General features: G+C 43.6%; 2 protein-coding genes across 4 annotated transcripts in view; one reads left to right on the forward strand and one right to left on the reverse strand.

Annotated features, from left to right (window-relative positions):
• SLC26A1 (solute carrier family 26 member 1) overlaps window positions 1-13,304 on the forward strand; it is a 37,725-nt gene extending 24,421 nt beyond the window's left edge. For both annotated transcript variants that reach the window (XM_030194463.1, XM_030194462.1), the window contains 2 exons: window positions 151-778; window positions 11,281-13,304. In XM_030194463.1, the coding sequence (XP_030050323.1) occupies window positions 158-778; window positions 11,281-12,810 (2,151 nt within the window). In that variant the 5' untranslated portion in view covers window positions 151-157 and the 3' untranslated portion in view covers window positions 12,811-13,304. The remainder of the gene's footprint in view (window positions 1-150; window positions 779-11,280) is intronic.
• The window catches only part of IDUA (iduronidase alpha-L-), a 225,068-nt gene that overhangs the window by 176,865 nt on the left and 30,705 nt on the right, over window positions 1-17,498 (reverse strand). The window lies entirely within an intron of this gene.

The raw sequence follows: 17,498 nt of genomic DNA on the forward strand, positions 1-17,498 counted from the left end.
CTTTTGAATAACAAAACCATAACTACTGCTGCATGCCCAAAAGGAAACATGAAAAATATAAGGCTCTGATATTTTTGACCCATTATTATAAAAAGAGTTTAAATACTATGACCCTAACTTTTTTTTTTCTTGTATGTTTTATAATTCTAGGAAATAAATGAGTGCAACCAACATGGAAAGAAAAACGGAAGCTGTCCAACTGGATAAACATTCATCCTGTCAAATACTAATGGAAAGAAAAGTTCAGACCAAAACAAATCTACAGGAAATTGTCAAATCTAAGCTGAAAAATGGTTGTTTTTGTACCACAAAGAGACTGAAAAACACATTCATAGACTTCTTTCCTGTTATACACTGGCTTCCGAAATATAATTGCAAGGAATACATTTGGGGTGACGTTATGTCTGGTCTTATTATTGGAATTATTTTAATACCCCAAGCAATAGCTTATTCACTGCTTGCAGGCCTCAAACCAATTTATAGTCTCTATACATCTTTCTTCGCCAATTTAATTTACTTCATCCTGGGCACCTCTCGGCACGTATCAGTTGGCATTTTCAGTTTATTAAGTTTAATGGTGGGGCAGGTTGTTGATCGAGAGCTACAACTGGCAGGGTTTGACGTGAATGATGATACTCAACATACTATAAGCAGCACTGGTGAATCTAACGTAACAACTTTCAACTTTAGTACTGGCTTGATGAGCACGGAATGCGGGAAAGAATGCTATGCAATCAGTGTTGCTACAGCTTTAACATTCCTTGCAGGAGTTTACCAGGTAAGCTTATATAAATTTTGTATAAAATGTAACCTTTTATTAGGCTGATATTCAAAAGGACTTATACCTCTACTAGCAGTTGGTAGACCTACAAGTTCTCTGGATGCCAATTTTCAAAAGCACGGTACAGGCAATATTCAAAGGTACTTCTCCGAGGACAAGCAGGCCATAATTCTCAGAATTTGGGTAATGCGGTTCCGTGTTGCCTGGTTCAGAGCTTGTAACAAGCTGTAACAGAGCTTTGTGGAGTGCACGAGTTGCTCCACCTCGCATGCATAAGTGCCTTCCTGCCCACCGTGAGAGCATGGTTACCGCAGTTCTTTTTCTACTGCAATGAGGAGAAGCTGCTTTTGTGGCGTCTCTTCATTCCTGATCTGGAAAGAGCTTTCTTAGTGTCTCTCGGCGTATCTTTTCCCCCTTTTTTTTGGTGTGCCCATGCTCAGGTTTCAGTTTTTTCCTCTCCGTAGTTTTCTTTTTTCCAAGTTTTAAGTTTCCTTTTTTTTCCGTTAGACCTTGTTTAGGCCTTGACTGCGGCTGAGTATTTTTTTCCTTGCCTTTTTGTGGTGCTTTGCCCCTTCTTTCAGGTACCATCGTGTCATTCAGTGGCGTTCCTAGGCTGCCTGACACCCGGGGCGGATCGCCGATGCGCCCCCCCCCGGGTGCAGCACGGTGCCCCCCCCACCGGCGAAATTACACCCTCCCTCTCGGGTGCATTTTTACTCGCTGGGGGGGGGGGTGCCGCGCGCCTGTTGGCCGAGTCCGCTCGTTCCCTCCTTGCTGCTCCCTCTGCCCCGGAACAGGAAGTAGCCTGTTCCGCACAGAGGAAGCAGCAGGGAGGGAACGAGCAGACTTGGCCAACAGCCGCGCGGCACCCCCCAGCGGCGAGCACCCGGGGCGGACCGCCCACGCCCCCCCCTTGGTACGCCACTGGTGTCGTTTGATTGGCTGCAGAAGTTTTTCCATCCATGTCCACTAAAGTTCCCAGTGGCTTCAATCGCTGTACCTAGTGCAAGTGGACCGTCTGTGGCAAAGACACCCATTCTTGATGTCGTCAGTGTTTAGGACTCGACCATAGCCCTGCTGTGTCCTCTGCTTTCAGATGAATAAGCAGACCCAGGTGTCCAGAGAGGCTCAACACGAGAAAATTTTTGGAACCAACCTCAACATTCGGCATCGAGGTTGGCAGTATCGGCATCAGGAGTATCAGTCGCATGGCTGCTACGAGACAGTGTTGCAGAATCTGTTTGGGGTTCAGAATCCAACTGTACCTCCCCCCCCCCCCCCCCTCCCAGGCCCGTTTTATTCTTTTCCAGGCTGCGGTCTCACTCAGTTTATATAGAGTTTCAAGTTAATCTAAGGTTATGTCCTTGCCATTGCGAGTCCCAATTGACCAAAGTTGTTTGTTTCTGGTGAGCCTGGATGCTAGGGATACCCCAATTGTGTGAATTATGGCCTGCTTGTCCTCGGAGAAAATGAAGATATTTACTTGTAGCAGGTGTTCTCCAATGACAGCAGGCCTTATATTCTCACAAACCCTCCCACCTCCTCTTGGAGTTGTCTCCTATTTTTTCTTTTATGTTGTAGTATGTAATTGTGGCGGGAAAGGCACTCACGCCTGCATGTTGGATCAACTCTCACATGCCAGAAAGCTCTGTTTTCGTTTGATACAAGCTCCGGACTGGGCAATGTGGAATTGCATTACCCAGTTGTGAGAATATAAGGCCTGCTGCTCCTACCCACATCAGTGCTGGTGAGAGAGATATTCAGCAGCACTAACCAGACAGTGTTATTGAATATTTCCTCTGACCACTATTTGAATAGTACCAGGACAGTCTGTGGGTAAAGCCAGAGGTTATCCAGTTACAAAAAGGCTGTCCTAACATATCTAGGGTCCTGTTTAAGGTGCACTAGCATTTTTAGCAAGTGTTAAAAATTAGCATGTGCTAAATGCTAGAGATGCCTATCAGGGGCATTTTCGAAAGAGAAGGGCGCCCATCTTCCGACACAAATTGGGAGATGGGTGTCCTTCTCTCAGGGTTGCCCAAATTGGCATAATTGAAAGCCGATTTTGGGCGTCCTCAACTGCAGTCCGTCGTGGGGACAACCAAAGTTCACAGGGGCATGTCAGAGGCGTAGCAAAGCCAGGACTGGGACATGCTTAAGAGATGGGCGTCCTCGGCCGATAATGGAAAAAAGAAGGGCGTCCCTGACGAGCATTTGGTCAACTTTACTTGGTCCATTTTTTTTCACGACCAAGCCTCAAAAAAGTACCAAACCGACCAGATGACCACCGGAGGGAATCAGGGTTGACCTCCCCTTACTCCCCCAATGGTCACCAACCCTAAAAAAAAAAAAAAAAAAACCCTTAAAAATGTTTTTTTTGCCAGCCTCTATGCCAGCCTCAAATATCATACCCAGCTCCATGACAGCAGTATGCAGGTCCCTGGAGCAGTTTTAGTGGGTGCAGTGCAATTCAGGCAGGTGGACCCAGGCCCATCCCTCCCCCCACCTGTTACACTTGTGCTGGTAAATGTGAGCTGTTTAAAACCCACCCGAAACCCACTGTACCCACATGTAGGTGCCCCCCTTCACCCCTTAGGGCTATGGTAGTGGTGTACAGTTGTGGGGAGTGGGTTTTGGAGGGCTCAGCACACAAGGTAAGGGAGCTATGCACCTAGGAGCAATTTGTGAAGTCCACTGCAGTGCCCCCTAGGGTGCCCGGTTGGTGTCCTGGCATGTGAGGGGGACCAGTGCACTACGAATGCTGGCTCCTCCCACAACCAAATGGTTTGGATTTGGTCATTTTTGAGATGGGTGTCCTCGGTTTCCATTATCGCCGAAAATCAGGGACGACCATCTCTAAGAACAACCATGTCTAAGGTCGACCTAAATGCTGAGATTTGGGCGTCTCCAACCGTATTATTGAAACAAAAGATGGACGCCCATCTTGTTTCAACAATAGTGTCAACAATAGTGGTTTCCCCGCCCCTTTGCCGGGACGTCCTTAGAGATGGGCGCCCTTAGAGATGGTCGTCGCCGTTCAATTATGCCCCTCCACATATTCCTATGGGTGTCTCTTGCATTTAGCGTGCACTAAAAACTCTAGCATAGTTTAGTAAACAGGGCCCCTATCTGGTTAGCAGTCTGAATATTGCCAGATAGCACAACCAGTGAGCGCTACAGACTCAATATTGGAGAATATTTGGATAATGCTGGCGAAAACTGCTCCAATCGCTTTGGGGCTATCTATATATTACTAGATACATTCAGCACCGCACTAAGGAGATTCTATATATCGCGCCTAGTTTTCTGTGCCGAAATCCAGGAGTATTCTATAACAACGTGCCCAACTTAATTGGCTTAATAAGCTAATCAGCATTGACAACAGCACTTGATGAGAAATAATGAGCACTAATTGGTAATAATTAGAATTTACATGTACAACTCGCTAACCGTATTCTGTAACGCACTGCGCCTAACTTCTAATGCACACAGCTCAAAAGGGGCATGACTATGGGCGGGGAAATGGGCGTTTCATGGGCATTAAAAAATTTACACACACCGTTATAGAACATGGCCCGATGTGCCTAAATCTATGCACCGGTACTCATGCCACGTTTTCACTGGTGTAAATGGATGCACGTAGTTTTAGGAGCTGGAATATCAACTAAGCATATTCTATACACTGCACCTAAATTTAGGCAAAACTTATAGAATACAGTTAGAAATGTTTTCCATGCAGGTTTTCAGGCACCTTATATAGAATCTGGCCCTCAGGGAGCAATTCTATCATGTGGCATGAAAACGTAGGTGTGCTTAGCACTAAATCTATGATGGCATTTAGGAGCAGCTAATCCATTATAGAAGACTAGCGCTGAGCCAAAATTTAGGTGTGCCCCCTTACAGCAGATCAATAGCTTGCAGTTACCCACTAGGCAACTTTGGCACGTCCTTGATAGAACAGTAGCTAGCACTTCCACAACTAAATGTCAATTACTGACATCTCTGATGCATTCTATAAATTATGCGCAAAGTTGACATTTAATAATAGGTAATTATACAAATACACAGGGATAGTGATAAAACACCGGAGTCTTGTATATTAATTATGTCGCGTCCCGCGCCCCTACCTGTGCCCCCGCTGCAGGGAGCGGGAGCCAGCGGCTTCTGCGGCGAAGAGGACGGCCAGAAGGGTCCCGCGTAAGAGCCGGCGCTGCCGCGGGACTGGCAGGTCAGGCCGGGACCGGCGGCCGTCGACGGCGAACGCCGGCCTCGGGGGGAAGGGAGATCGGGACGAGGTTCGCGCTGCCCAAGATGGCGGCGCCGGAGCCGACGTCTTCTCCGTTCCAGAGCCGGGGGGCTCTGGAACTCCGCCTACCTTGTCCCGGATTGGAGGAAGAGAACGATGACGCCGCCTGGAGTTCGGGCAGAGCCAATCCAAGGGGCTCTGCCGACTCCCAGGTCCGGATTGGATAGTCTCTTCCTGAGGGCAGGGTGGCGCGATATTTAAACCCAGAACCTAGCTGGTGTCTTTGCTTCCGGTTCTGTTCCCGAAGCCCGTGCAGCGGGTCGCGTTGCATCTTTTGCGTATTCCAGAGACTGTGCTAACCTTGACCACAGATTGCTAGACGTATCCCAGAGACTGTGCTAACCTTGACCACAGATTGCTAGCCGGTATCCAGAGACTGTGCTAACCTTGACCACAGATTGCTAGCCGTATTCCAGAGACTGTGCTATCCTTGACCACAGATTGCTAGCCGGTATCCAGAGACTGTGCTAACCTTGACCACAGATTGCTAGCCGTATTCCAGAGACTGTGCTAACCTTGACCACAGATTGCCAGCCCTTATCCAGAGACTGTGTCTGCTGGCCGCAACTCCCGACCCTAGCCAGGTCAGCCGTCCACCTCGCGGTTCCAGCAGTCCTGCTAACCGCCTGCAGCTGGGGGCTCAACTTCCGGTGAACGGCGGTCGCCGCGGGTGAAGATTGGGGTGCACGGCTGTCATCTGAGGTCTCTCGGCCTTACGGGACCTAAGGGCTCACTACGTGAGGACAAGACAAATTAAATGCACTCAAGGACTCCAGAAAAATTTTTTTTTCAAAAGAAGTGATAAAATTACTTCGCACCATTTATTGTGCCAATATATCTTAACATATATAGATAAAACAATTTGAGGACTTTTATCCAGTTACAAATATTTGGTTCGGATTAAGACTCAAATTGCAAGCGGTGTTCTCAAGGGAATACGAGATAAGTGGATTGCTCAGTACACAGGTGGTCTTAAACAACAGCAGTCCAGTGCACATAGTAGAGTGTATTACACGCTACACAGAGATGATTTCTTTGTGCACGTGTTGAAAGAACTTATAAACTGAGTCTTATAATATTATATATATATTGCCCATAAGCCACCATTGAGTGATATTGTGTTTAAACTTTATATATGTTATGAAAGTGTTTATTTATGATTTAGCCTTCAACGGTGTGAGTGTGAGTTGAACAATAGTTTTAAATAGATATTTGTATGTCCATATGTGTTAAGATATATTGGCACAATAAACGGTGCGAAGTAATTTATAACTTCTTTTGAAAAAAAAAATTTTCTGGAGTCCTTGAGTGCATTTAATAATAGGTGCCTAGTTATAGAATGAGGGGGTATGCATATGCTCAGCTGCCTAGCAGAGTAATGGCACTAAACATACATATTTTTTAAACACTGCAGCTGGCATTTTTAACATTTGGGGCCCTATATACAAAGGCACACTAACCTTTTTAGTGCGTGCTAACCCTTACATGCCCATAATGTTCTTATGGGCGTCTACACACTTAGCGCATGCTAATTTTTAGCGCATGCTAAAATTGCTAATGCGTCTTTGTAAACAGAGCCCTTGGTAACTGCCATGGCTGAATATTGATCCTATATATTTTAAAAAGCACCTACTGCATACTGCAAGCTATGTTATAACCAGTGAAATATCACCACCTGGGAAAATTGGGCTGCATATTAATGGGGCCCCCACCCCTCAGTACTAGCAGTGCACATAGTATCTCTCAACTGAAAGCACCTCTGGGGCTCCCCACAAATCAAGTCCCCCTCCCCCTCTGTATTACTCCAATCAGATTCCCCCCAAACCAAAGGGCCCCCCTTCCCATGCAGAAATGTCTCCTCTCCTAAATGAAGAACCTCTCCCTAAGCCTGGAACACCTCCTCCAGGCCTCCCCCCTTCTGGGCCCACCTTAGTCAAAATCCCTAATATCTAGTGGTCCAGGGAGGAGCTATCCTAAAATTTAATCTAAATCTCTCACTTCTTCTGCTGATGCATATGTGCTTCACTATCACACAATCACACACAAGGGTCCACAAGGCAGTTTTTAACTTCTTTTTTATTAATAATTGTATTAAAATTTAAAAGTTATTTGAGACACTCGTATTCACAATAATTTCTTTCAATATCAAAATTCTCAGAATCAAAAGCGCAACCATTCAAACACAGAGATGCCTCCGACATAACGCCATGTTTCGCTTAGCTGCATCAGGGAAGCATAGTCTGTGGAAATAAAAAATTAATTAGAAAAAAAAAAAGAATTCACTGAAGAAAACAGTAGAACATCAAACAAATGGTCCAATACATACTACTTACATCAGATTCACAGGCACCCTTCATCCCCGCTGTCAATTCCAAACTGAAAGAAGAGACAGTATCTGATGTCACAGATATGCAGCTCGGGAACCAATAGCATTAAATTAAGGACATCCAGTTGAGCTCTTCATTAAGTCCATTAGGTGACCTCGTCTACAGTTCAAGGAGCAGAACGGGAGAAAAACAGTTTTATTTAAGTCAAAAATATTGCTTTTCTTGATTAAGAGCAAGGCTTTTTTTGAGGGGGTACTTGGGGGTACTGAGTACCGGCACCTTTTCCAGTGTCTGCTAAAATTGACCAATGGTCCCCAAGTTTTAATGAAAGAGCTCAGGCACTACACACCAATTCTGCCTTGTCATAGATTCTGTGACTGGTTGCAGGGGGCCTGGCTATTGTGGAGTGAGTCCCTCAGTGATCACCCCACCCCTGGAGGGTGGCCTGGCATTTGAGTACTGGCACCTTTTTTGCTAGAAAAATTACACTGGTTAAGAGTTCACTGCATGCAGACTTGTAGAGTTTCAGAGTATAGCAAAAGATAGATTGTCTTTGGCAGCAGTTATCAATGGTGTGTTAATTATGCCGACAGTGCTTGCTAAGAGTCTGGGTCCCTTTGAAGTGTCAGTTTCCTTGGAAGAGAAGCTCTGTTGTTACTTCAATAGAGACTTTTTATTTAGAATGAGATATGAAGTCAGCTATCTAATTCTACCTATATTTTCTAGTTTTAAAAAACAAGGTAATTTGGTTTTTAAAGTCCAGTGTCTACTATTTAACAAGCACTTCTGTTCACTAGAGACATACATCAAATGGCTGTGTTTCACTCCTGTGAAATTGTTTGGAAGTTTTAATGCTGAGAAAGCTTTAGGAGGATATCAGAAATTTAGAGATAGTATAAGTTATAGATATGAACTTTAACTCACAAGTTGTAGTGATGGTTTCAATTTGCAGTTTCTGATCCTGATGTCATTTGTTCCAATTAATGCAGATTTCTGGAGGCTTTTTTAGTTGTAGATCCAGCTTATATCACAAGCAAAGAGAAAGGGTGCTTGCTTAAAAAATTCAGGGAGGCAAAAGGTTGTATTTGTCCAAACAAAACAAATTAAATTAACTAACTGAAGGAAGGAAGGAAACTCTAAATAAAAATAGTACTCAGGACTGGTACCCTGACGTAGACAGAGCAAAAGTATGTAAACTTTGGGCAATAAATAAGCAAATACTGTATTATTTTACCTGGATTGTAGGAGCTCCATGTGAACACGTTCTCTCCCTGTCAGCAGGAAGGTAAAAAAAAACACACACACACGCTAATGGAGTCAGTTGGTGTACCTCAGGGCTCTGTCTTGGGACCTCTTCTTTTCTCTATCTATACTTCTTTCCTTGGTGCTCTGATATTCCTCCCATGGTTTTCAGTATCACCTTTTGCTGATGACTCCCAAATCTACCGCTCCACACCAGAAATTTCAGCAGGAATCCAAGCCCAAGTCTCAAGCCTGCCTGTCTGACATTACTACCTGAATGTCTCACTGCCATCTGAAACTAAACATGGCCAAGACTGAGCTTCTTATCTTTTCCCCTAAACCCACCTCTCCTCTTTCCTCATTCTCTATCTCTGTAGATAACACTCTCATCCTCCCTCTCTCATCAGCTCATAACCTTGAGGTCATCTTTGACTCCTCTCTCTCTTTCTCTTTCTCTGCACATATCCAACAGTCTACTAAAACCTGTCATTTCTTTCTCTATAACATCACTAAAATTTGCTCCTTCCTTTCTGAGTACACTACCAAAACCCTTATCCACACTCTTATCACCTCTCACTTAGACTACTGCAACTTGTTTCTCACAGGTCTCCCACTAAGCCATATTTCTCCCCATCAATCTGTTCAAAACTCTGCTACACAACTTATCTTCCACCAGTGTCGCTATGCTAATATTAGCCCTTTCCTCAAGTCACTTCATTGGCTCCCTATCCATTTCTGCATACAGTTCAAATTCCTCTTATTGACTTACAAGTGCTTTCACTCTGCAGCTCCTCAGTACCTCTCTACTCTTATGTCTCCCTGTATTTCTCCCCAGGAACTCCATTCATCGGATAAATCTCTTATCTGTACCCTTCTCCTCCATTGTGAACTCCAGACTTTGTTCTTTTTATTGTGCTGTACCATATGCCTGGAATAGACTTCCTGAATCAGTATGTCAAGCTCCAGCTCTGGCCATCTTCAAATCTAGGCCAAAATCCCACCCTTCTGAGGCTGCTACTCCTAACTCCTATTCAGTACCCATGTCTGTTTTATAATTCCCACCTTGAATAATTCCCTTATCCCTTATTTGTCCTGTTTGTCTGTCCTAATTAGATTGTAAGCTCTGCCAAGCAGAGACTGTCTCTTACATGTTCAGTGTACACCCTGCGTACGTCTAATAGCGCTATAGAAATGATAAGTAGTAGTAGATCGAAACCAGATTTGATAGTAGGCAAGATTCCAACTATATTGTCTATAAATGGTATGTAAATTGTATCTTCATCTGCATACATAAAGGTATCAATCCCTCTGGATTCCAGTAAACTACCTAGTGGAAAAGAAAGCCAGCAGATCAATGTCACAACAAAAAGATTTTATTGAAGATACCGTGTATGAACAAATCGCCCGACACAGGCTGTGTTTCGCCCACCTAGGGCTGTGTCAGGGGCTACAATGAACAAATATATAATAATTATCATAGATCATAATAAATAAAATATAACACACATACGAACATAATATATCAAATATATAAATTGACAAAAAACAATTAATAAAATATGGAATATTACTAGGTATACATAGAGAGTATACTAGAATAATTACATGAATAAACGTCAATTTATATATTTGATATATTATGTTCGTATGTGTGTTATATTTTATTTATTATGATCTATGATAATTATTATATATTTGTTCATTGTAGCCCCTGACACAGCCCTAGGTGGGCGAAACACAGCCTGTGTCGGGCGATTTGTTCATACACGGTATCTTTAATAAAATCTTTTTGTTGTGACATTGATCTGCTGGCTTTCTTTCCCATATTGGATTTTGCAGATCGTTTGCCTTGTTGTTTTTTGGAACTACCTAGTGGAGCCATCATTAACTTGAACAGAATGGGGGAAAGAAGGCAGCCCAGGGGAACACTACAAACAGAGGACCAAAGTGGAGACATAAGACCAGTCTGCATTACTTGATATTGTCAAAATGTCAGAAAACTTTTGAACCATTGCAGGACTACACCACAGATGCCAAAATGATCCATTAAACTTAGTAAAATACAATGGTCAACTATATCAAACACGCTAGACATATTAAACTGTAGAATTAAAATGGCTGGATATTGGCCGGGTCCACATAAGTTCTGGCACCCAGCCCGCCCAAAATTATCCCCCAACATTCAGTTCCAGTGTCTGGCACTGAATATCGGGGGATAATTTAGCCAGCGATGATCAACATTTAAATAAACACTGACCACTGCCGGCTGAATATCGGGGGAGGTTATATTTTATCAGTTCTTACTCTAAGGTTCCACTATTTATTTTTATTGGTCCATGGCGGTCACAGCTGATATTCAGTAGCACTGCCCAGTTAAGAGTGTCTCCTACCCAGTTAAACCAAACTGAATATCTACCCCTCTGTTTTTTTGACCAGTGCTCAACATTGAGCTGTGGATTTTAACATATTGTTCATAAGTAGGTGATATATCAAGTCCATGACCCTTTACCTATTCAATACAACAAAAAGGATTTTCATTATTAAAAACTTGAAACCTCTTAAACTGAAAGCAAAGATTAATTTATAATTTCTTTATTCATACCAGTCTTCTTTCTCATTTTTAGGTGCTAATGGGTGTTTTTCAATTGGGATTTTTATCTATGTATCTTTCTGAACCTATGTTGGATGGATTTGCCACCGGTGCTTCATTGATGATTTTAACAGCTCAAGTTAAGTATCTCCTTGGAATAAAAATTCCACGCAGTCAGGGGTATGGAATGATCATAACAACCTGGATCAACATTTTTAAAAACATTTCTGAAACAAACTTCTGTGACGTAATAACAAGTGCTATTTGTATTGTCGTACTAATCGCTGCCAAAGAACTTGGCGATCGATACAAACAAAAACTAAAACTCCCTCTCCCGACGGAGCTTATCGTTATTGTAGTGGCAACATTGATATCACATTTTGGTAATTTAAACCAAGTATATGGAACAAGCGTTTCTGGTTCAATTCCAACTGGATTTATACCTCCTAAAATACCAGATGTCTGGGTCATGCCACGTGTTGCTGCGGATGCTGTACCTCTAGCCGTTGTCAGTTTCGCATTTACAGTTTCATTATCAGAAATGTTTGCAAAAAAATACGAATACACCGTGAAAGCCAACCAAGAAATGTTTGCTATAGGATTCTGCAATATTATCCCTTCCTTTTTTCACTCTTTTGCAACCAGTGCAGCTCTGGCTAAAACTCTTGTAAAAGCTTCCACGGGATGCCAGACCCAGGTTTCAAGTGTCGTAAGTGCACTGGTAGTGCTGTTGGTCCTGCTTGTATTCGCCCCATTTTTTTACTCCCTACAAAAATGTGTTTTGGCTTGCATTATTATAGTCAGTTTAAGAGAAGCCCTTAGGAAATTCAAAGACCTGCCAATACGATGGCACCTGAACAAAGTGGACTGTTTGGTATGGAGTGTTACTGCACTCTCATCTGCTTTCATTAGCACAGAAATGGGTCTTTTAATTGGGGTTATATTTTCAATGCTGTGCATTATTGCCCGAATGCAGCTGCCTCATACAGCTCTACTCAGTCAAATCCAAAACACCGTTTTCTATGAAGATGACAGGAAATATGAACATCTTTTTCCTGTTTCAAACATCAAAATATTTCGTTTTGAAGCACCTCTTTACTATGCAAATAAAGGTTTCTTCTTGCAATCCCTCTACAAAATGACGGGATTAGACCCTGCGCTGGAAATAATAAGGAGAAAAAAGAATAAAAAGAAAGAAAAGGAACTTGCGAGTAAAGGAAAGAAAAGGGCTGCAGCTGTCGAGAGAATTAACAATGCCGACACCACCTCAAATCTAGTCCCAAACCAGCTTGATTTTCATACAATTATTGTTGACTGTTCTTCTATTCCTTTTTTAGATACAACTGGTGTTAATACGTTGAAAGGAATCCTGAAAGGGTACCAAGAAGTAGGCATCGGTGTTGTTCTGTCTTGTTGTAATCCCTCAGTAATTGACTCTTTGGAAAGGAGTGAATACTTTGGGAAAGATAACAAAGATATTCATGAACTACTTTTCTACAGTGTTCATAGTGCTGTTCAGTTTGCAAAAGAAAAAATGTCTGTGGTAACTGACACCACTATATAGTTTCATATGGGATTAATTAAAAAAAAAACTGATGTTAGCCAAATCAAGTTTTCATCTGGTATGAGAATACTCAGTGAATATATTGAAAATGCAGGAAAACCTTATAACTAGCATTTCTATGAATATCTGCCATGACCTGTTAGTAAATGTAGGAACTGAATGCCAAGAGTCCTCTTGAGAGTAATTATTTGCATGATATAAACAGAGACAGGCAGAAAAATAGAGACAGAAAGACACAGAGAGAGGTGTTCATCAGGACTTAATTTCTAGGGAAAACAGCCTGGAACGCAGTTCCACCATTTTTGTTCTGATTGCAGAGCAGAAGGGGTGTTCTGCTTTAGCCCCTCTCTTTCAAGCAGCCTGCAGAGAGGAGGAATGAAGGGCTAGATCGAGAACAGAGTAGAAAACTGTCCTTCTTCTCCTGTTCCTCCTTAGGGTTACCATATGTCCAGATTTACCCGGACATGTCCTCTTTTTGAGGACACTGCGTGGCATTCAGGGATTGTAAGCTCTTTGAGCAGGGACTGTCTTTCTTCTATGTTTGTGCAGCACTACGTACGCCTTGTAGCGCTATAGAAATGCTAAATAGTAGTAGTAGTAGTTTGCCAGCCTGCCCATTTGTCTAGGTTTGCAGACGGACAGGCAGGCTGGCAGCCGGGCCTCAGGATGTCCTCCCCTCCCCTCCTGTACCTTATCATTGTGCCCTGGTGGTCTAGTGGCCTCTTCGGGGCAGGAAGAGAACCCTCTTTCCTGCCCAGCGCTGCTGCAGACCTCACTCCCGGTGCCGCTTCAAAATGGCTGCCGAGAGTTCAAGCAGCACAAATTATTCCTCCAGAAACACCTACATGCATATTGCATAAAAGCAGGGGTGTAGCCAGCCGTCCAATTTTAGGGATGCCCAGGGGTGGACTGGGGTGACGATAACACATTCCTCCCACCTTTTCTCTCCCTCCCACGTGTGCACATTAATGTTAAACATTTATTTATTTTATTTATGCATTCTTGTATCCCACTATTATCCAAAAACAAGTTTCGGTTCAAAGTGGCTTACAATTTACATTTTGGTGGAGTTACAATAGTGCTGTGCAATGTTGAGAGGGCATCTATAGTTTGTGTGGTTATTCATAGAGTTTTTGAAGTGGAAAAAGGTAGTGGCAGCTTTTGTGTTCAATTGTAGAGTTTTGGTGATATTTATTCATATAGTTTTTGAAGAGGTAGATTTGAAAGGAAGACAACAATATCTTTGTGATTAGCTGTAGAATTTTTTGAAGAGGTGAGTTTTCATTTATTTTCTGAATTGGAGATTTGTGATACTTCTTATAGTTTTTGGTATTGAGTTCCACCATTTGGAACACAAGTAGCTAAATCCTGTTGTGTAGATAGTTTTGTAGATGGTGTTTTTGCAGTTAGGTAGATGCAGGAGTAGGTAATTTCTGTTTTCTGGGCTGGCATTTCTTGAGGATAGTTCAATCATATTAAGCATATATTCGGGTGCCATTCTGAATAGTATCTTGAAAATTAGGGTGCTCGCTTTGAAAAATATTCTTGCCTTGACTGGTAGCCAATCTAGTGTTTCAAGCAGTGGGGTTCCTCTTTCATATTTCAATTTCTTGAAAATCAGTCTTGCTGCTGTGTTTGGATTGTTTGCAGCAATTTTAGTGTGTTTGGCATGCACCCTATGGATGCTGCATTGCAGTAGTCTAGTTGATTTGACCAGTATTCTGAAAGATTGTCTAGGGAATTAGTCTCTTATTCTTCTCAGTTTCCATACTGTTCTGAAGCATTTTGATATTACTGCTAATATTTGATTGTCCAGTGTTAGGTGTTTGTCGAGAATGATTCCTAGTATTTTAAGTTGTGTTTCGATGTGGTATGTTTCTTGGTTGACTGTGAATTTTTGGTAGTGGGTTAGCTGGTAGGGATACCGAAGCCCCACCAGCCAAATATATGCAGAGTCACTACTCTCCTCCTCCTTGCACTGCTTCCTTCATGCAGAAAAAGTCCCAGCATTGGCAGCTGAAGGCAAACCACCAATTCAGCATAAAAGAAGCAGCATGAGGAGGAGGGGAGTGGTGGAACTGCATATATTTGGCTGGTGGGGCTTCGGCATGCCCGCCAGGCAACTATAAAGTACTTTTCAATGTGTAAAGCAAGCTTTACACACTTAAAATACTTCACAAAATTATCTCCAAAATGCCAAATCTTTTGGTGTAAAAAGAACAACTATGTAAGCTTTCTGGATCTGTTACAAGATAGTAAGCAAAAGTCCATTTATAGTCTAGTGTTTAGAGCAGGGGTTTTCAACCCAGTCTTCAGGACACACCTAACCAGTCAGGTTTTCAAGATACTCACAATGAATATGCATGAGATAGATTTGCATACATATTGTATGAAAACCTGGCTCATGCTTATTCATTGTGGGTATCTCATGCAAAAGGTCATGTACAGGAATTGGCTCTTTGACCGGAGTTTCTATGAAATTTGAAAGCATGTCAGAGTGGACAAAACAAAACTGAGGGGACTGAAACCACAGTGTATGGGAAAGGCCAGGATGCTCAGAACTTCACACAGGTTCTAAGCGCTGGGAGAGCTGCTCTGTCCCAGCATTGTGCGATGGCGTCACTCATATGTGTGCCCGACATCCTGCTTCTTGATGGAGAATGGAGAGTGTAAACTGCGTTTCGACTGCTATTCACTGTGTTTTGAAAGTTCCAAAAAGATATGTTGCATGTTCCCCGGATTCTATACATGGCTATCAGATTTTGGTGCCAAAATTTGCATGTGGATACGAGCCAATTAACTGATGTAAACAATTATTGCAGTTAATTGGCAATAACTGAAATTTATGTGCGCATCTCCCCACACCCAATTCCATTACCTCACACTCATAAATCAATGGTGAGATGTGTACCTGGGAGCATTTTATAAAGTCCACTGCAGTGCCCCCAAGGATGCCCTATTGCTTTTCTGGGATGTCACTTTTCCACTATTCCTACCTGAAGCCAAGCTTTCTATTTTTTATAACATCCGAGCCTTGTGTCTATTGTTTATCATTAGATTTGGGTTTTGAATGTTATAAAGAGTGAGAGAGAGACAGTGAAGTCTGGGGGAGGGGGGAGCAAGTATAAGCAAGAGAGAGATTGGATGAATTCTGGGGGAGGGGTATGAACAAGAGAGACTGGGTTTATGATGATGAGAGGGGCAGTGACGTAGCCACAGGGGGGCCCATCAGGGCCGTGCCGATGCGGTAAGCAGGGTAAGCGCCGCAGGGGGGCGCCATCCTCTGGGGGGCGCCGCCGCTGCATGCTTACCTTGCCCCTCCCGCTCCCATGTAGGAACTGCCCACCCTCTTCTCCCCCCCCACCCAAGATCCCTTTCCTTTTTTTTTCTTTTAAATTTACCTTCCTCCGCAGCGCAGCGTCAGGAAGGAGGCGGTGCTCCCAGTCCCGACGTCTCTAGCCTTCCATTCGTTCGCTCAGTGTCCCGCCTTCTTCTGACATCATCCTTTAGGCTCACGTCCCCTTCAAACATGCAGCTCCCATTAAATGGCTGGCGGGGTTGCCAAAGCCCTGCCAGCCAAATATGTTTATTGCCAAGCTGCTCCCCTCCTATTCACGCTGCTGCAGTACAGAATTCAGCAGTGTGCCTCCAACTGTTGATGCCGGAACTCCACGCACATACTCAGTTCGCACAAGAACTGAGCATGCTTGGGGAGACCCAGTGTCCGGTGGCAGGAAGATGCCCCGGCTTCTTCTGTACTGCGGCAGAGCAAGGAGAAGGTCTGGCTGGCAGGGCTTTCGCACCCCCTCCAGGAAAGGTATTACTTTTGGCGCACGGGGGAGGGGGAGAGAGGGAATGAGTTACCCCCCCCCCCCCAGTCCACCTCTGGACCCCCACCCCCAACTTGGAGGACTGGCTTGCTCCTAGAGTGGGGTATGAGCAAGAGATTGGGCAAAGGCGAGAGAGACTGAGTGAAAGCAGGGAGTATATAAGAGAGAGACACGGAGCGAATGCTGGATGTATAAGTGAGAGAGGCTGGGTGAAGGCTAGGGGATATGAGCCAGAGAGAAACTGGCTGAAGGCTGAGGAGGGGTTATGAGTGAGAGACAGGCTAGTTGAACACTAGGGGGTATGAGCAAGAGACAGACTGGTGGTGACCCAGGCCATGGTGATATGTGAAACAGAGGCAACTGCCTCTTTGCTTCGCCTATCAAAGGGGTGCTGTCACACAGCTGATAGCATGCTTTGAGAAGAGAGACTGCTGGCTTCTGCCAGTGATTTGCAAGCACCTTAAGAGACTGATTACTAAAGGCAAAGCGACGTATTAAATCAGTTTCTGAAAGAGTTACTGCTGAATTGGGAGAAGATTCCCATCCATCCCAGTACACAAAAACATTTCCACATGCCAATTTTCACATATAATGAGCTGTTTTGCATGGTTTTTTGCATTGCAGCTTATAAATAAATTTGCATAGCCTTTCATGCATAGCAAGCTATGGAAATGCTTGTTAGTAATCCTTCACTCATAAGGCTAGATTTACTACAAGCACTAGCCAAATTTAGCAAATGTTTTCACAGACAGGCCGCATGTGCATAGTGGAGTGGAGGAGTGGCCTAGTGGTTAGGGTGGTGGACATTGGTCCTGGGGAACTGAAGAACTGAGTTTGATTCCCACTTCAAGCACAGGC

The sequence above is a fragment of the Microcaecilia unicolor genome, chromosome 2 (genome assembly GCF_901765095.1).
Source record: "Microcaecilia unicolor chromosome 2, aMicUni1.1, whole genome shotgun sequence".
Lineage (NCBI taxonomy): Eukaryota > Metazoa > Chordata > Amphibia > Gymnophiona > Siphonopidae > Microcaecilia > Microcaecilia unicolor.